Source organism: Canis lupus, chromosome 6 (genome assembly GCF_003254725.2).
Source record: "Canis lupus dingo isolate Sandy chromosome 6, ASM325472v2, whole genome shotgun sequence".
NCBI lineage: Eukaryota > Metazoa > Chordata > Mammalia > Carnivora > Canidae > Canis > Canis lupus.
In genome coordinates, this window is record NC_064248.1 from 24239106 (window position 1) to 24259993 (window position 20888).

Sequence of the window (20888 nt, forward strand, 5' to 3'; positions counted from 1 at the left end):
ATTTACCAACATACAGAATAACACCCAGTGCTCATCCCGTCAAGTGCCCCCCTCAGTGCCCATCACCCTTTCACCCCCATCCCCCACCCTCCTCCCCTTCCACCACCCCTAATTCGTTTCCCAGAGTTAGAAGTCTTTATGTTCTGTCTCCCTTTCTGATATTTCCCACACATTTCTTCTCCCTTCCCTTATATTCCCTTTCACTATTATTTATATTCCCCAAATGAATGAGAACATACAATGTTTGTCCTTCTCCGATTGACTTACTTCACTCAGCATAATACCCTCCAGTTCCATCCACGTTGAAGCAAATGGTGGGTATTTGTCGTTTCTAATGGCTGAGTAATATTCCATTGTATACATAAACCACATCAAAATACCATGGACTTTCTTCAGAGAGTTACAACAAATTATTCTAAGATTTGTGGGGAATCAGAAAAGACCCCGAATAGCCAGGGAAATTTTACAAAAGAAATCCATATCTGGGGATCCCTGGGTGGCGCAGCGGTTTAGCGCCTGCCTTTGGCCCAGGGCGCGATCCTGGAGACCCGGGATCAAATCCCATGTCGGGCTCCCGGTGCATGGAGCCTGCTTCTCCCTCTGCCTATGTCTCTGCCTCTCTGTGTGACTATCATAAATAAACAAAAAAAGAAAAAGAAAAAAGAAAACCATATCTGGGGCATCACAATGCCAGATTTTAGGTTGTACTACAAAGCTGTGGTCATCAAGACAGTGTGGTACTGGCACAAAAACAGACACATAGATCAATGGAACAGAATAGAGAACCCAGAAGTGGACCCTGAACTTTATGGTCAACTAATATTCGATAAAGGAGGAAAGACTATCCATTGGAAGAAAGACAGTCTCTTCAATAAATGGTGCTGGGAAAATTGGACGTCCACATGCAGAAGAATGAAACTAGACCACTCTCTTTCACCATACACAAAGATAAACTCAAAATGGATGAAAGATCTAAATGTGAGACAAGATTCCATCAAAATCCTAGAGGAGAACACAGGCAACACCCTTTTTGAACTCGGCCACAGTAACTTCTTGCAAGATACATCCACGAAGGCAAAAGAAACAAAAGCAAAAATGAACTATTGGGACTTCATCAAGATAAGAAGCTTTTGCACAGCAAAGGATACAGTCAACAAAACTCAAAGACAACCTACAGAATGGGAGAAGATATTTGCAGATGACGTATCAAATAAAGGGCTAGTTTCCAAGATCTATAAAGAACTTCTTAAACTCAACACCAAAGAAACAAACAATCCAATCATGAAATAGGCAAAAGACATGAAAAGAAATCTCACAGAGGAAGACATAGACATGGCCAACATGCACATGAGAAAATGTTCTACATCATTTGCCATCAGGGAAATACAAATCAAAACCACAATGAGATACCACCTCACACCAGTGAGAATGGGGAAAATTAACAAGGCAGGAAACCACAAATGTTGGAGAGGATGCGGAGAAAGGGGAACCCTCCTGTACTGTTGGTGGGAATGTGAACTGGTGCAGCCACTCTGGAAAACTGTGTGGAGGTTCCTCAAAGAGTTAAAAATAGACCTGCCCTACGACCCAGCAATTGCACTGTTGGGTATTTATCCCAAAGATTCAGATGCAATGAAACGCCGAGACACCTGCACCCCAATGTTTATAGCAGCAATGTCCACAATAGCCAAACTGTGGAAGGAGCCTCGGTGTCCATCGAAAGATGAATGGATAAATTTTAGAGCTTTTAAAGCTAAATTTCCCCTGTGCCTTCACCATCCTGAGTATTACCATTTTTTAAAATCTTGGGCAATTTGAAATGCAAAAATGCTATTTCATTTTAACTTTCTTCTCTTTGTAAAAAATATTTTATTTTTTTATTCTTAATATATATTTTATTGGAGTTTGATTTGCCAACATCTAGTATAACGCCCAGTGCTCATCCTGTCAAGTGCCCCCCTCAGTGCCTGTCACCCAGTCACCCCATCCCCCTGCCCACCTCCCCTTCCACTACCCCTTGTTTGTTTCCCAGAGTTAGGAGTCTCTCATGCTTTGTCACCCTCTCTAACCTTTCCCACTCATTTTCTCTCCCTTTCCCTATAATCCCTTTCACTATTTTTTTATATTCCCCTTATGAATGAAACCATATAATGATTGTGCTTCTCCAATTGACTTACTTCACTCAGCATGTAAAAAATATTTTAATAGATGTTAATTTTATTTATTTTTAAAAATATTTTTTTATTTATTTGAGAGAGAGTGTGTGAGCATATGCGAGAGAGCAGAAGTGGGAGGAGCAAAGGGAGAGGGAGAAGCAGAATCCCTTTTGAGCAAGGAGCCTCGATCCCTGGACTGGAGCTGAAGGCAGATGCTTAACCAACTGAGCCACCCAGGCTCCCCAATAAACATTAATTTTGGAGCAGTTTTAGGTTTATGGAGAAAAATGAGTGTGAAGTACAGAGTTCCCACTTGTCCCTTTCCCAAACCACCCCTCCCTCCCAATCTCCCCATTATTAACATCTTGCATCAGTGTAGTATACTTGTTATAGTTGATGAACTAATACTGATAAATTATATTTTAACTAAAGTCCATAGTTTGTATTTTCACTCTTTGTATTTTATACTTTTCTTCTAAGAGTTTTAACAAGTAACATCATCTATTCACCATTACAGTATCATATAAAGTAGTTTAATATTACCCTAGAAATCCTTAGTTCCACCTATTCATCCCCCCTGTCCCCTTAACTCTTGGCAACCATTGATTGATTGTTTTCCTATCTGTATAGTTTCACCCTTCCCAGCATGTGATATAGTTGGAATCATACAGTGTGTAGCCTTTCAGGCTTTTTTCACTTAGTCATATGCATTTAAGACATTTTAGATCTTTGTATGCCTTGATAGGTTATTTCTTCTTATCACTGAATAATATCCCATTATATGGCTATTTATTAATTCACCTATTAAAGTACATTTTGGCTTATTCCAATTTGGGGAAATTTAAAATAAAGCAGGTATAAACATTCATATTAAGGTTTTTGTGTGGATATAAGTTTTCAATTCATTTGGTAGATACCCAGGACCATGAGTCTTGCATCAAATGGTAAGCCTGTGTTTAGCTTTGTAAGAAACTCTCAAACATGTCTTCCAAAGTGGTTGCACCATTTTGTATTCCTAACAGCAATGAATGAGAATACCTATTGCTCTCAATCTGCCTTAGCATTTAGCGTTGTCAGTGTTGGTATTAGCCATTCTAATAGGTGTGTAGTGGTATCTTGTTATAATTTGCAATTGTCTAAGGTATCTGGGTGGCTCAGTGGTTGAGCATATGCTTTTGGCTCAGGTCATGATCCTGGAGTCCTGGGATTGAGTCCTGTGTCGAGCTCCTGAAGGGAGCCTGTTTCTCCCTCTACCTCTTTCTCTGTGTCTTTCATGAATAAATAAATACATAAAATATATAAATATAATAATAATAATAATAATTTGCAATTGCCTAATGACATATGATGTTGAGCATCTTTTTTTTTTAAAGATGTTTTAAGTAATACCTATATGCAGTGTGGGGCTTGTACTCACAACCCCAAAATGAAGAGTTCCACACTCTACTGACTGAGCCAGCCAGCACCCCTTGAGCCTCTTTTTGTATTCTTATTTACCACCTCTATATCTCCTTTGGGGAGTTACTGTTCAGATCTTTCACTCATTTTTAAATTAGATTGTTTATTTTCTTATGGTTGAGTTTGTTTTCTTATAGTTTAAGTATTCTTTGTGTATTCTGGATATAACTCCTTTATCAGATATGTTTTGCAGATATTTTCTTCCACACTGTGTCTTGTCTTTTCATTTTCTTAATGGTATCTTCAATAGAGCCTAAGTTTTGAATTTTAATGGAATCCACCTTGCCCATTTTTTTCTTTCATGGGTCATGCTTTTTGTGTTGTATTGAAAAAGTCAACATCAAACTCAAAGTCACCTAGATTTTTTCTTATGTTATCTTCTACAAGTATTATAGTTTTGTGTTTTGCATTTAAACCTATTATCCATTTTAAATTAATTTTTGTGAAAGATATAAGATCTGAGTCTAGGTTCCTTTTGTTTGTCCATAGATGTCTACTTGTTCCAGAGCCAGTTTTTGAAAAGACTATTCTCCATTGAATTGTCTTTGCTCTTATGTCAAAAATCACTTGACTCTATTTGTGTGGGGGCATATTTCTGGATTCTCTAGTCTGTTCCACTGATCTGTGTATTCTTTTACCAATACTGTACTGTCTTAATTACTATAGCTTCATAGTAAGTCTTGAAGTTGGGTAGTATAAGTCCTCTGTCTTTGTTGTCCATCAATATTTTGTTGGCTATTCCATAGAAACTTTAGAACCAGTTTTCAATACCTACAGAATAATTTGCTGGGATTTTTACTGGGATTGTGTTGAAGCTATTGATCAAGTTGAAAAGGACTGACACCTGAACTTTTGAATCTTTCTATCCATAATCATGGATTCTATCTCCACTTATTTAAATCTTGTTTGATTTCCTTCATCAGCATTTTATAATTTTCCTCATATAGCTCTTTTACATTTTTTATTAGATTTATTCAAGTATTTTATATTTTGTACTAATGTAAATGGCATTATGTTTTTAACTTCAAATTCCTATTTTTCATTTCTGGTATATAGGAAAGCACTTGACTTTTGTATATTAACCTTATATCTTACAATCTTGCTATAATCACCGACAAGTTCCAGTAGTGTTTGGTTAATTCTGTTGGGATTTCCTGAATGGATGATTATCCATTCAGGATAATCATATGGATGTTTGCCATCAGCAAACAAAGACAGTTTTATTTCTTCCTTCCCAATCTTTTATTGCCTTTTTGAAACAATCTTATTGCATAAGCTAGGACTTCCTATATGATGTTGAATAGGAGTGATGAGAGGAGGCATCTTATCTTAAGGGGAAAGTATCTAGTTCCTGATGCTAAGTATGATGTTAGCCATAGGTGTTTTGTTTTGATGTTCTTTCTCAAGTTGAGGAAGTTCCTCTTCTATACCTAGTTTACTGAGAGTTTTTATCATGAATGGGTGTTGGATTTTGTCAAATGTTTTTTCTGAACTCTACTGATATGATCATGTGATTTTTCTTCTTTAATCTGTTCCTGTAATAGATTACATTAATTGATTTTATGCCTTATATACCTAGAATAAATCCTGGTTGATTGTGGTGTGTAGTTTTTTAAAATACATTGTTAGATTTAATTTGCCAATATTTTATTAAGGATTTTTGCATCTGTTTTGGTGAGACATAATGTCTGTAGTCTTCCTCTCTTGTGTCTTTGGTTTTGGGATCAAGATTATGCTGACCTCAAAAATAAATATGCTTTTATTTTCTGGAGAAGATTGTAAGAAATTGGTATAATTCTTTTTCCTTAAATGGTTAGTAGAATGGTTAGTAGAATTCATCATCCAGGTCTAGTGCTCTCTCTTTTGGAAGATTATTAATTGTTGATTCAGTTCCTTTAATATATGTCATTCTTTTTAAATTATATCTTTCTCCTTATGTGAGTTTTGGTAAATTATCTCTTTCAAGGAATTTATTTTATTTCATCTAAGTTATCAAATTTGTGGTCATAGAGTTGTTCCTATTATTCTTTTATTATCCTCCTAATGTCCCTGATATCAGTAGTGATGGTTCCTCTTCCATTTCTGATATTAGTAATTTGTATCTTCTCTCTTTTTCCCTTGGTTGGCCTGGCTAGAGGTTTATCAATCTGATTAATCTTTTCAAAGAAACAGTTTTTGGTTTTGTTGATTTATCTCTGTTGATTTTCTGTTTTCAATTTCCTTGATTTCTGCTTTAATTTTTATTATTTATTTTCTCCTCCTTATTTTGTTTTTTTTTTTATAATTTTTTTAATGATAGAGAGAGAGAGAGAGAGAGAGAGGCAGAGACACAGGCAGAGGGAGAAGCAGGCTCCATGCACCGGGAGCCCGACGTGGGATTCGATCCCGGGTCTCCAGGATCGGGCCCTGGGCCAAAGGCAGGCGCCAAACCGCTGCGCCACCCAGGGATCCCTCCTCCTTATTTTGGAATTAATTTGCTCTTCATTTTCTAGTTTCCTAAGGTGGAAGCTTAGATGATCAATTTTAGAGCTTTCTTCTTTTCTAACATATGCATTCAATGCCATAAATTTCTCTAGAAGCTCATCTTTCACTGAATCCCACAGATTTAAAAAGTTAAGTTGTCATTATCATTTATTTCAAATATATTAAAATTTCTCCTGAGACTCTTCTTCGATTCATGTGTTATTTAGAAGTCTGTTGTTTAATCTTCAAGTATTTGGATATCTTCCAGTTATCTTTTTGTTACTGATTCCTACTTTAATTACATTGTGTCTGAAAGCATTTACTGCATGATTTCTACTCCTTAAATTTTTTAAGGTGTGTTTTACAGCCCAGAATGTGATATCTCTTGGAAAATGTTCCTTGTGAGCTTGAGAAAAATGTATTCTGCTGTTGTTGAAATAATCTATAAATGTCATTGAGGTCCAGTTGATGGTGATGGTGCTATTCAATTTAACTATATCCTCACTTATTTTCTGCCCACTATCTGTCAAATACAGATAGAGGGGGCTTGAAGTCTCCAACTGTAATATTGGATTTTTTCTATTAATTTTTGCCAACCTATCTTATGTATTTTGATGTTCTGTTCACATTTGTAGTATGAAATAGGATTTAATTTAATTTCTTCTCTTTTTAATTATAAGTGAGATTGAATTTTTTATACGTAACAGGTATTTGTTTTTCCTATGTTCTGATTGGGTTTTTTGTGTTCTTTAATGCTCCATTATAGGGTTTTGCTTTGTTTTTTTTTTAACAGACTTTATCTAAATATAGGTTCCTTTTCTAAATTTTCCCTGGATTGTGATGAGTCCTTTCTGTCATCATCATTGAGGGAAAGCTTAATGGTCTAGCTTTCATATCTATCACGTCTTTTCTTATTTTTGTGTTTTTTTTCCTTTTAAGATGCATATTTTTTTCATTTTAGTATGTCACCTACAACTTCAGTTATGCTTTTACTACCATGAATGATTTTAGTTCTGTTATTGTTATCTTTTGTTTCCTTGTTATCCTTTCTTAATGTAATGATTAAAAGCAAGTCATATTGTCAGGGCCTGAATCCTGCCTCCAGAACTTATTAGTTAGCCTTAAGGAAGTTGCTTATTCCCTCTCAGTTTCCTCAATTATAAAATGGGGACAATAATAATAGTATACAGTCTTGGTGTTCATATAAGAATTAAATGAGTTAATGGGGCACCTGGATGGTTTCGTCAGTTAGACATCCAACTCTTGATTTCAGCTCAGTTATGATCCTGGGGTTGTGGGTTGAGTCCTACATTGGGCTCCACATTCAGCATGGAGTCTGCTTGAGATCCTTTCCCTCTGTCCCTCCCCCATTCACACTCATTCTCCCTCTCAAATAAATAAATAAAATAAATTTAAAGAATTAGGGGATGCCTGGGTGGTTCAGCGGTTGAGCATCTGTCTTTGGCTCAGGGTGTGATCCCAGGTGCGGGGATCCAGTTCCACATTGGGCTTCCTGTGAGGAGTCTGCTTCTCTCTCTGTCTATGTCTCTGCCTCTCTCTCTCTTTCTGTCTCTCATGAATAAATAAATAACATCTTTTTAAAAAAGAATTAAATGAATTAACAAATATAAACACATTTAGAATAAAAGCATGGTATATAAAAGGTATAACATTAGTGATTTTTATTGCTGTCTTCTTATCACTGTCACCATCATTCTCATCTCTATTAACTCATCCATCTTCCTTTTTAAAATCTCATCTTGCATTTTTATCTTAGCCTGTTTTCTCCTTATGGCTTTTTTTTCCCTGTTTCATAAAAAAAAAGAAAAAAAAGGGGATCCCTGGGAGGCTCAGCGGTTTGGCGCCTGCCTTTGGCCCAGGGTGTGATCCTGGAGTCCTGGGATCGAGTCCCGTGGGATCGAGTCCCGTGTCGGGCTCCTGGCATGGAGCCTGCTTCTCCCTCTGCCTGTGTCTCTGCTTCTCTCTGCCTCTCTCTCTCTGTCTTTCATGAATAAATAAAATCTTTTAAAAAAATAAAAAGAAAAAGAAGAAAAAGAAAAAAAAGTGTCTTTTTGTACTCTATTTAGGATTCCATTCAGTATCCTGAAATTTGGTTTTGAGCCTTAAATTAAGCAAGGTTCAGAGGTATGTTCTTCAGGTATAATTTCCCTGTTATATTCCTTTATATTACAGTATTTTTTTTTCACAGTTTCCATATGGTATTTTCTGCTTTTCTCTTCCTTTCAGATCAATCTGTTCGTGCTTTGTGTCAGCCAAGATGGTGCATAAAGTGCCCTTGATCTCATTCTTGGTCCACTTTGTGACATCTTTCCTTTCCTTCTGCAGCTGGAGGGCTAGTGATATATATATATATATATACAGCTCCCACTGAGTTTCTAGGTAACTTTGCCCTATAACATCTGTCTACTGTGATGGCCTTGCCTCCTCCCTCCACATCCTACTCAATTGATGTAGTGTAAGAAAAACCATAATTTCCACATGTACTGAAAATTGGTTTCCTCACATACCTTCTTTTGCAGCAAGTACTTTGGTTAAAAGCAAATTTGAGTCGAAAAGGCCATTTATCAGACTACAATGACACCTTGCAAGTGATCAGTGTAAATCTGTCCACAGAAAGTTAAGCTTTACTTTTTCAACATAGTAATCATACATCTCTCTTTCTGCTAGTTTTCCAACTTCTCACTGCTTTTGGACATGATCAGGGTAAATAATATTCATATGACACTTTTATTTTTTATTTTTTTTAAAGATTTATTCATTTATTTTAGGGACAGAGAGCATGCATGAGCATAGGTGCTGGCAGAGGTGTGTAGAGGGAGAAAGAGTCTTTAAGCAGACTCCCCTCTGAGTGTGGAGCCCAACACAGGGGTCCATCTCATGACCCTGAGATCAGGACCTTAGCTGAAACTAAGAGTCAGACACTTAATCAACTGAACCACCGAAATGCCCCCATATAACACTTTTAAAATAAACCCAGGTGCTATAAACTCTGTTCTACAGTAAGGAACAATAGGATGGCCAACATCCAATGACCACACGTGATCAACTAATGCCATCTGTTGGAGGCTGCCTTTTCTATTTATTTCCTGTGAACATTCTAGAAAAGGGAAGTTCCTCAACAGAGAGGCAACTGCGGCTCTTTACTTTGAAAGACTATGTCTCTGAATCTAAGGTGCTCTGCCTGACTCTTCCTTACTCGTTATGGACTGAGACCCTGCTGCCCCTCACTCTCCTAGTGAGGAGAAAATAAGACAGTCTGTCCAGATTAATACCTGGCAGGGCAAAGAAACAGCTACCCAATTTTCTGTGTGGGCTGTAACCTGAGTTTCCTGGTGGCCTCTGTTGTCTTTCTTCATGCAATCTCTTAGGGTAAGATTTTCCATTCCAGCTGAAGATTCTGAGATTTTTTTCAGTTTTTTTTCCCCCAGTGACATCGTTCCACTTCTTTCTCTTCTGCCTTAATAAGTATTTTAGTTTGAAATTACAAAACTCCTAGCCAGAACCCATTTGAATCAAAAGATATGTTTTAAGTACTAAGTATGCTTTTTTTATATATAACAACTTTATTGAGGTATAATTTACATAACATAAAATTATCCCACATAAGTGTACAAATCAGTGGTTTTTAGTGAATTTGCATAGTTGTGCAACTGTCACCATAATCCAATTTCAGAACATTTTCATCACCCTAATAATATCTTTCAGGCCCATTTTCAGTTAATCCCTGTTCCCATTTTTAGCCCCAGGCAACCACTCACCTGCTTTATATTTGCCTTTTCCAGGTATTTCATATGTACAAAATCATGGAATATGTGACCTCTCATGTCTGGCTCTGAGTATACTTTCTTATTACCAACTTCAAAAGATTAAAATGCCTTTCTAGCCTTTCCACAAAGACCCAGGGTTAGAAATTTCATGGTAAGAGCTCCAAGGAGGCCTTCCCTGACCTTACAAGGCATTGTGTTCTAAGCTTTTCATGCTCAGGAGCTGTGGTATTAGTGGACTTCTGAGATAAATGCTGGAGGAACTACAGTGGGGAGCATACATTAAGGAAAGCAAACAGGCCTTTAGGGGATTCTCTCAAGGTTAGGTTCACATCATCTAGCATGGATCCTTGTTTGTCAACCCAGAGATTTACCTGTCCAGAAAGTGCTAAATTTCCCTTTATACACCTATTCACTGGGTGCCTTTGAAAATTCACTTCTTTTTTGAAAAATCTACCTTATTCTCTCAAGTGTCAGAGAGGAGCACAGAGTAAAGTAGGAGATGGTCAGAGGTAATAGAATTACATGGATTTGTACTATTTCTACTGTTCTCTCCTTTCTGGACCAGAATTTGGGTTAAAATCACAGTACAGAGTGAACAAGAACCATTGCTCTGGTAAGAACCAGAGACCTAGAGCCAAATCTTTTCAGTGCTTATCTGTGTGCTCAGAGCTATGCAACATGTCTGACATATGTATTTCATTTATCCTCTGCAGCGATTTTCTGAGCTTGACGTAAAATCAGACTCATTTTACAGGTGTACAACAAATGGTAACCTTAGCCAAGGTCACATAGCTGGTAAATCTACTTTTACTCAGTTGAACCTTTTCTGTTTGGCCTTAATGTTCCTGTATCAAGCCACAAACTAGCTCTGGCTAATCATATCAGCCAGAGAAGGGAGACAAATAATTTTCTGATTCAGATGCTTTTAGTGTCTCCTCTTTTATTGTAAAAGAAAATGAATTCTATTAAATAAAAATGACCAAAAAGTATCTTTGTTCATACTACCCTGTCACAAGTATTTCAGTTTTCAAAAAATCTTTTCTCTGTCTGGTCCACCTGATTTCAGCTCTGTAGCTAGTTACCATAATGATATATATTCTATTTCCATTCTATTGTCATCTGTCATTCATTTTTTAAAGATTGTATTTATTTTTAAAAAAAGATTGTATTTATTTATTTGAGAGAGAGGGAGAGAGCAGAAGCTGGGGATTGCGGGGCACAGAGGAAGAGGGAAAAGCATTCTCACCACTGAGCAGGGAGCCTGACACAGGGCTTGATCCCGGGACCCTGAGATCATGACCTGAGCTGAAGGCAGATGCTTAACTGCCTGAGCCACCCAGTTGCCCCAATCTGTCATTGTTTCTTAAAACCATTTTTTAATGTTAATACTTAGTTTTTGCAAAATAATCCATTCATCTCATAAGACATAACTTTGACTGGTCTCCTAATGTGAGACATGTAAATGATTTCCAAATTTTTGCTATCACAGATGGTGCTGCATACTCATGTATAGAGATTATTTTCATTGTGAATTATTTCCTTATGACAAATTCCCAGAAGTGGGATTTCTGACTTAGACTACAGAACATTTTTGTAGCTCTGTAAGCCTAATGCCAGATTGCTTTCTAAAAGTGTTATGCCAGATTAACTTCTAGGTAAAGCTGCAGAGTGATGTAGGAGAAGAGATAATACCTAAGGAAATGAACAAAAACAACAATGACAATTTTAGCCTAAAATTTTCCCAGCAATAGCTTCAGGAAATGTTCCAACCTGATTTTCTAAGCATTGAAAAGTGGTGGACAGAGAAGCACACGATCTGGCGTGTTCTATCTCTCAACCCAGAATCCACCACCCCACTCTTCTCCTAAGAGCAATGTTGGGAGGAAAGGTAGTGAGTTGACAAAATCTTGAGAGTTCTCCCTGGTCATCACCAGATTACAGTGGAGAGAAGCAGATGGTGCCTGCAGATGTGAACAATGTCTAAGAGAAACCCTTGGACATGTGAAGCCCCTGTATGCTCCTGTAGGATCTTAGTACAGGTGGGAGCAACTACCAGGGTTTATATCTTCCAGAGCTCTATGCTGTGTCAGAGTTGTGAGATGAATGCTATAGGAGTGTGGGGTATGTCACTAGCTGGGTTGGGAACCATAGTTTAGAAAAATTGGCCAAATTGTAGAAAGGGAGTATACAGCCCAGATTTCCAGGAAGGGCAATTGAATATTTCCTTTTACCCAACCCTGTAACTTCATGCTACAGAAAAGAAAGCCAGACCAATCCTTGAATTGTGGTCAGGAAAGTAGGGAAGATAAATTGGCTTCAGATAACGTTGGGAAAGATGTCAAGAAGAACTTACTTCATTATATCAGAGCAAAAATGATATGGAAACTACAAACATGAGACAGAAAGAAAGAGGCAGACAGACAGAATGAATGAATCTAAAAAGAAAACCTTACCATGGCACAGCCAGTTAAGCATCTGACTCTTGGTTTTGGCTCAGGTCATGATGATGTCAGGGTCCTGGGATCAAGCCCAGTGTTGGGCTCCACGCTCAGCCCAGAGTCTGCTTAAGATTTTCTCTCCCTCTGCCCCTCTTACCTTGCTCTGTGTGTGTGTGTGTGTGTGTGTGTGTGTGTGTCTAAAACAAATAAATAAAGCTTTAAAAATAAAAATTTTTTTAAAAGGGGGCACCTGAGTGGCTCAGTCATTTAAGTGACTGCCTTCAGCTCAGGTCATGATCCCAAATGTTAACTAGACTTACTGTGATGATCATTTTGCAATATATACAAATATCAAATCATTATGTTGTACACCAGAAACTATTTTATATGTCAATCATACCTCAATTTTTTCCCAAAAAACATCTTTTAGAAACTAATATCTCTTATAGTAAATCATGATTTATCTGAAGTTTAACAGGTCCTTCAGTTTTACTCAGGCTCCTTTTCTTCTGCTAGAGTTAAGTGAAATGAAATTTAACATCTTTATTTTAAAATAGTATAATATAGGGACACCTGGGTGGCTCAGTGATTGAGCGTCTGCCTTTGGCTCAGGTCGTGATCCTGGAATAGAGTCTGGTATAGGCTCCCTGTGGGGAGCCTGCTTGTCCCACTGCCTATGTCTCTGACTCTCTCTCTGTGTCTCTCATGAATAAATAAATAAAATATTTAAAAACATTAATAAAAAATAGTATATGATAGATTATGTATAATGTAATAGTTTTTATATGTGATATGTAATTATATATGTGTACACTAATATTAATATATTATAGTATAATATATAATGGTATAATATGTAATATCAAAGATCCTGTCCTTATCAAATCCTTTACTTTTATCCGTCCTTCCATGTTCAGTGTATTTGTGTCCCTAAAGAGAAAGCCAAGGTTACCATCAAAAGTTATTTCTGGATGTAAGATTTGATTTATTGTCTTCTTTTGCTGTTCTTTTCAATACTTCTTGTTTTACATTGTTAAAATAACTATTTGTATAATTAGTACCTACCATTTTTTATACAAATGATAAGGTCACTACTCTTTTTTTTTTTTAAGGAAATCACAATTTTTTTAAAATTTATTTATGACAGTCACACACACACACACACAGAGATAGAGAGGCAGAGACACAGGCAGAGGGAGAAGCAGGCTCCATGCACCGGGAGCCCGACGTGGGATTCGATCCCGGGTCTCCAGGATTGCGCCCTGGGCCAAAGGCAGGCGCCAAACTGCTGCACCACCCAGGGATCCCAAGGTCACTACTCTTTGAAAGGTGTTTTTCCAATTTATACAGTTACCATTAATGTAAGTTTCACCACAGCTCTGCCAGTACTGGTAGTTACACATTTAGATGGCTCTAGCTGAGTGATAAAATACCTTAAGTATGAAATGTAATGTACTGATGACCTGTCCTGTGTCTTTGAATCCAGGAAGCATCTATGATTTTTATTTCCTCAAGCAAGGTGGTGGACATTGGTACACATGGACAGAATATATCACCAAAGAGGAGGAAAATATCCCAGCTAATGCAAAGGTAAAAGAGAGGCATTTGTCCTAGAGTTTTGTTTTCTAAAATTGCCTGAATTTTCACAAGGTGGAGGAGTTAACATCAGTTCTGTATTCACATTTTTGAAAACTTTCTTTAGAAAAAGTTTTAAACATGAGCTAGATCAACCTTCAAAAGCATGGGCTTTAGAATTAGATGCAGATTCCTTACTCAGCCTTCACACTCTTTGCTTCAAGTTACTCAACTACACAATAGAAGAGAAATACTTAAAGGGTGTTTGTGGGCAGCCCAGGTGGCTCAGCGATTTGGCGCTGCCTTCAGCCCAGGGCCTGATCCTGGAGACCCAGGATCGAGTCCCACGTCGGGCTCCCTGCGTGGAGCCTGCTTTGCCCTCTGCCTGTGTCTCTGCCTCTCTCTCTCTCTCTCTCTCTCTCTCTCTGTGTCTCATGAATAAATAAATAAAATCTTCTTTTTTTTAAAAAAAAAAAGGGTGTTTGCAAGAACTGAAGGCACTCTGCATGAACACGTGGCACATGTTATGTGCTAGATCTAGGTCAGTTACTATTTTGATTATTAGCACTGTCATGTGATCAGTTATCAATGCCAGGTGGTGATAGGTCTTACCTCTCAGACATCTCAGCCAAAAAAGATTGTTGCCTTTTCTTCAAAATTCCCAAAAAATTCCCTTGATGAGGATTCTTAGAAAAACAGTGCTGATTTACAGGTTTTCTGGTTAACAGATGATTCAGCTACAACTCCTGCTCATTTCTTTGTGGAAAATTTGCCTGTTAGTAATATGTAGCGGACATACTTTATCTTTCTGGGGGTGATTGCAGATCATTCAGGCCCCAAATTGAGTGGTGGACAGTGGATGGAAAAGTGGGAATATTGACAATCAAGTCAGACAGCTAGCAGGACCACAGCTGATCCTGAAGATGGTGTGATAAGCAGAGGTAGATGTGTGCTGAATTTAGGACACACTCTGGAGGCTGAGTGTTGTTCAGAAGCCCCAAGCATGGAGGTCCAAAACTTGAATTCACCTTAAAGAGCTTAGTCATCTGAACTCCAGGGGTTTGAAATTGTGCTGAATTCATACAAATAAGATTGTCCAACTCAGAGAGATTCTAAGTTCTGCTAAAAATTTTCCCTTTGTCAAGTGTTCTAGTCTCTGAAATTAAAAATCTCTGAAACCCAACTTGCTTTAAATTTCATCTTGGTAGCAAAATAAGCATCTTGTGCCTGGCCTTGCATTCAGCACCACTTCCTGGCTCTGTGGCTTTGGACAGGTGAGCCAGTAATTCTCCAGCCTCAGAGGGTTACTGGGAAAACTGCAGGGGATAATGCAGGCAAACCCTCCATAGTTCAAAACCTATTAATTCTCTTCCTCTACACTTCAATTCCTGCCCTGTCTATTCCTTTTCCTTTGAGTAAATTACTTATCAAAAGTAGCCCAGCCTTTTTCTATTAGTACACAGAGAGCTGCCATGTTGCTCTGTATGTACAGACTCAGTTTGCACCATTGGTATTTTGGTCTAGCTTTGCTTTAGGGACACCATTTCCATAAACCACAATGTGCATGGGGCTTTCTGGAGGTGTGCAACACAGTGGCTCCATATAAGGAGCCCCTTCCAGCCTAGGCATGTAAGGAGATGTCAGCATATGATATACATCTTCCAGTCCCCTCCTCTCTTCCCACAGAGGGACCAAATGTAGCCAAATGGTTACAAGGGTTCAGGCTCAAGGAAGTCAAGCTAAGGTAAGGTATTCTACTCAAAGTAATAGGGATTCCAGGAGCCCAAGACCAAGCCCTTAGAATCCATTTGGGGGCTGAATACCAGGAAGAGTGTAATAATGGCCATATTGGAAAAAAGAAAAAAAAGGTTAAGTGGGGATCTGAGTGTTGGAAAAAGCAGATCAGGAATAAGTGCAGGGAATGGGGGCTGAGAGTCACACCCGACCCTCCCAAGCCTGGAGTAGAGATGACATATGGGAAGTGGACTTTGGGGCAAGGCAGATGGGTTGGTTCAGAGCAATGATCTCAGGGGACAACAGCTATAGACTGGTCCTTAGTGTAATTGGTACCTATACCATGATATAGACTTTGGAATCAGACAAGCTGGAATTCAAGTCCCTGTGTTTCCACACTTGCTGTGTTACTTGGGCAAATTGCAGAAGAGCTCTGGACCTCAGTTTCCTCATCTACAAAACAGAGCCCAAAATGCCCATCTTGACATGTATGATCTTATTTAATCCTCAAAACAGCTTGGTGATCTGGGTGCCTTTATTATCCTGTCTCACAGATGAAGAAACTAAGGTCCCCAGTGGAGTTAAATATTCACTCAAGGTCATAAAGATAGTAAGGGATGAAGCTTAATGGATAATAAGTCTCCCAAGTGCCGACCCAGCCTCCTGGCCCAGTAACAAGACTGTCCCATGTCTTTGTGGTACAGGTTTCAGAACTCATCATCCCCACAATGGAGACAGCCAGACAGTCCTTCTTCTTGAAAACCTATCTGGACCATGAAATTCCAGTGCTGTTTGTGGGGCCCACAGGCACTGGCAAATCAGTCATTACCAACAATTTCCTTCTTCGCCTTCCCAAAAACACTTACCTACCCAACTTCATCAATTTTTCTGCCCGAACCTCAGCTAATCAGACTCAGGATATCATCATGTCCAAGCTGGATCGGCGGCGGAAGGGCCTTTTTGGGCCTCCCATAGGGAAGAAAGCGGTGGTATTTGTGGGTAAGACATTAGCCTGAATCTGAGCACAACCAGATTCTTCTATGCTGCAGCAACCACAACCCCCTTTGTAGGACCACTGTACAGCCCTTTTACTCTCTCTAAGAAATGATGTATTTCTGACTAATATAATTTAGTATTCCTTCCCTCCCCTTTTCTTCTCTATCCTTCTTCCCTTCCTTTTTCCTTCTACTTCCCCCTTCCTTCCCTCCTTTTCTCTCATCTTTAATTTAATTTTTCCTTTCCTTTCTTTCTTTCATTACCATGTATTTCTTGATCAAGTACTATATGTCAGATTTTCAGTAAGTAAGATATAGTCCAGGCATTTTTGCCTCAGGTAGGCTCCCAGTTTCTCCTGAGATGAAGATAAGCCTTTGGATCAGGCAAGGTTACCTTATAGTGAAAATTAGTTCCAGAAGGGTGTTTACCCTCTTGCATCTCCAAAAACAACACTCACTTTGTGATAAACTCCTTGTTCCATTTTGTGTCAGAGAAATGTTATCAGTAAATGAAGTAACTTAAGAGTTGCTAAATAAGTATTTGTGAAATAAGCACATTGAATTTTCCCAGGATTTTACCTGTTTACAAAGCACTTCCTCATTTATTTCATTTGACCCTAACATCCCTGTGAGGTTGCTAACCATCATTATCATTTTACTAGTCAGCTAATTATGGCTCCAGATGGTTAAATTCTGTCAAACATCTAGAAAATTCTGGAGCCATGACCCAAACCCAGGTTGTTGTTGTTTTTTATGACAAATACATTATATTTTCTACTATCTTACTGCTAACTCATAGGGTTGTCACTTAATAAAAGTAATGCCATCCTCTTCTGGGTTATTCCATGTCCTGTCCTTAAATTTTATGTATTGATAGTGAATATTATGTGTAATTTAAATCCTTGCCCACTAACATTAGCTTCTTAAAGGCAGAAATCCAATTTTATTTTGTTTTTCCTTTCTTTTCTTCCCTTTCCCCTTCTCCCCAAACTGTTCTTCCTTCTTATTTCTTAGGGTAATATCCAGAAACAATTTAAGCTTTGTCACCAAACAGATCTAGGTTCAAATATCACTTTCTACTCCTAGGCATATTGTGACTTAACTTCCATGACTCTCAGTTCCTCATATCTAACATAAAAGTAATACTATCTTCCTTATAAAGTCATTATTTGGATTAGATGAGATATGTATAAAACCCTTGAAATGTTATCTGATACAAACTGGGCATTCAATCCATTTTCAGGGGAAAATTAAGAGAGCTTCCATTTTATTGAGTGCCTTCTATGTGCAGTGACTGGATTATAATATGATATTGGGGGAAATCAATTTTTGCTCTTGAGAAAGTCACTTTCTCTGCCATTTCGGTTTTGATCCTCAAAACCCTAGCTCAAAACTTTTCTCTCATTGGGTTTCAGTTGTTACCTGGTGGTTGAATTATGTACCCTGTTGGCTGGGAGTATGACAGTCTTCCTCACCACCATATCCCCAGAAACTAACAAAATATCCAGCGCACAGTAGAGAATCAATATATTGTGGTTGATGGAATGGGAAAAAGATTAAATGCCTCTTTGTTGATGACAATCCATGCATCCTTAAAGTCACAATAAGCAGACATCTCAATGAAATAGGAGAGCCCAGAACCCAGAAATCCTCTTCCCATATGGTTAAAATATCCACTGGCTGAGCCCTGCCTAGAGTGGGAATGGGACAACTAGGAACAGACTCTCCATAAAGGGAATAGTCATCTAATACCTCCTCTGAAAGCAAGAGATCCCAAAGACTTACAATGTGTGGCCATGCCTTCTTTCCCCAGATGACCTCAACATGCCAGCCAAAGAGGTGTATGGGGCCCAGCCTCCCATTGAGCTCTTGAGGCAATGGATTGACCATGGTTGCTGGTTTGACAAGAAGGACACAAATAAGCTGGACATTGTGGATGTGCTGCTTGTGACAGCCATGGGGCCCCCCGGGGGAGGAAGGAATGACATTACTGGTACGTGAAAGAGAAAGTTCATTCCTCTTCATTGTCTAGCAGAGCCAGACAACCTTTGTGGATGGATGGTTGGTACAGGGCACTCTGTCCTGATGGAAGATGGATAAAAGTATATTTAGGCTGTAGCTAGAAGGGTTTGGGCCCACTCTAGGGAGTGGAATTTGAAGACTTCATGTTGGAAGTTGTGTGAAATGGACCTGAAGATGAAAAGAAAATGTGAGAGTCTTTGGCTAGGCTCTGGAGGGACAGAGTTCCCTGGAGGAACTCTCCATATGAAAAGGAGTAGCCAGCATGTATTCCAGGCAGGAGGTTAGACCAGAGGTTCTCAAGCAGGAGTGATAACAGATTCACCTGTTTTGTTTTTTACAGTTCTTCAGATTGCCAGCGATAAAACAACTAAACAAAAGTGGCCTAAGCAAAATAATAATAATAATAAACAAAAAAACAAATAAGAGTTCTCCCTATCACCTGACAGTTCAGAAATACATTTGCTTCAGGGGCAACTGGATTCTTCCAGGATCTGTATTTTAATTCTGAGATACATTATTGTTTAAGAATCTTAATACCATTTTTAAACCTAAGATTCTTTTTTTTTTTTTAATTTTTGTTTATTTATGATAGTCACAGAGAGAGAGAGAGGCAGAGACATAGTCAGAGGGAGAAGCAGGCTCCATGCACCGGCAGCCCGATGTGGGATTCGATCCCGGGTCTCCAGGATCGCGCCCTGGGCCAAAGGCAGGCGCCAAACCGCTGCGCCACCCAGGGATCCCAAACCTAAGATTCTTTGACCTCACTCTCCCCCCTGACATTTAATCTTCTTATCTGTAAAATTTACCATAAGGAAAATGGACAGGATAATCTTATTTAGTCCAATACAGACTCAATAATGATCACTACCAAGACATGCACTAGTAAAATTGCTGGACTTTAAAGAAAAGGAAAAAATCTTTTGGGCATCTAGGCACAAAAGACTACATGACTTTTAAGATAAATAAAATTAGAGCATCTTAAAACTGTCTAACCACAATGCTTTATGCAGAAGAAAATGAAATATTATATTTAAGATGTTCAAGGAAATAAAATAAGAGTCAAGGATTTTATAACCAGCAAAGCTGACTTTCACATATAAAAGGAAAACTGTGATCAGAATGCAAGAACTCAGATTTACTTCCACAAGCCCATTCTCGGGAACCTACTAGAAAATGAGTTTCACTTGATGAAAATAACTATAAAGAGGTTGATATAACAACCTGTAGTAAGCATTAAATATACTATTATCTGTTGAACTAAGACTACCTAAGAGAGATTATAATAGGTACAGGCTATAAGACTCAGTGTCAGAAATATAGAACAATTGAAAATGGAGGAAAGGTATAATGCTGAGTGAAATAAGTTAATCAGAGAAAGATAATTGTCTTTGGTTTCACTCATATGTGGAATATAAGAAATAGTGAAAGGGACTATAAGGGAAAGGAGGGAAACTGAGTGAGGAAAAATTAGAGAGGAAGACAAACCATGGGTGACAGGCACTAAGCAAGGCACTTAATGAGATGAGCACTGGGTGTTAGACTATATGTTGGCAAATTGAATTTAAATAAAATATATTTTTTAAAAGAAATCTTTTTAAAAATGGAGGAGAGATGAGGATAGCTAGTACAAAAAGTTTTAAAGAGTCTTCATACCATAATTGGTATGTAGTAGTAGGTTCTTATTCTAAGAGCTTTGTGTAAAGTAGGATTACACAAGAGTTACTGTGGAAGTTTCTTTTTCCACTGACACTTGTGTCCTTGAGAACCAGGAGTCTCAGTATGGAAGAAAGGAGATGTAATGTAGATGAAATTAAGTGAAAGCCCTAGAATCCTATATTAGAAATATCAGTAGTAACTCATGATGTCCACTGATGTACTAGGTCTAGGAAATAATAAACATCTCATTAACACTGAACATGCCTAGTACCTGGATTATCTTGAAATCCAGTTTCCTACTGAAAGGAACCAGAGCATAGCTAGGGCAGAAGATATACAAGATGAGCTTGTAACTTCTTGATATACCAGATAATGAGAAAGCTTTCAAAGATTAAACAGTTGGGGATCCCTGGGTGGCTCAGCAGCTTAGTGCCTGCCTTCGACCCAGGGCGTGATCCTGGAGTCCTGGGATCAAGTCCCACATTGGGCTCCCTGCATAGAGCCTGCTTCTCCCTCTGCCTGTGTCTCTGCCTGTGTGTGTATGTGTGTGTGTGTGTGTGTGTGTGTGTGTGTGTCATGAATAAATAAATAAAATCTTAAAAA

At 38.3% G+C, this 20888-nt stretch overlaps 1 protein-coding gene across 5 annotated transcripts in view; it reads left to right on the forward strand.

The window, feature by feature from the left end:
* The window catches only part of DNAH3 (dynein axonemal heavy chain 3), a 171473-nt gene that overhangs the window by 103062 nt on the left and 47523 nt on the right, over positions 1 to 20888 (forward strand). For 4 of the 5 annotated variants that reach the window (XM_049111320.1, XM_049111321.1, XM_025416293.3 and 1 more), the window contains 3 exons: positions 13790 to 13893; positions 16317 to 16611; positions 18421 to 18600. In XM_049111320.1, the coding sequence (XP_048967277.1) occupies positions 13790 to 13893; positions 16317 to 16611; positions 18421 to 18600 (579 nt within the window). Of the gene's footprint in view, positions 1 to 13789; positions 13894 to 16316; positions 16612 to 18420; positions 18601 to 18969; positions 19210 to 20888 lie in introns of those variants that run through there. The other variant, XM_049111322.1, reaches the window with a different exon arrangement.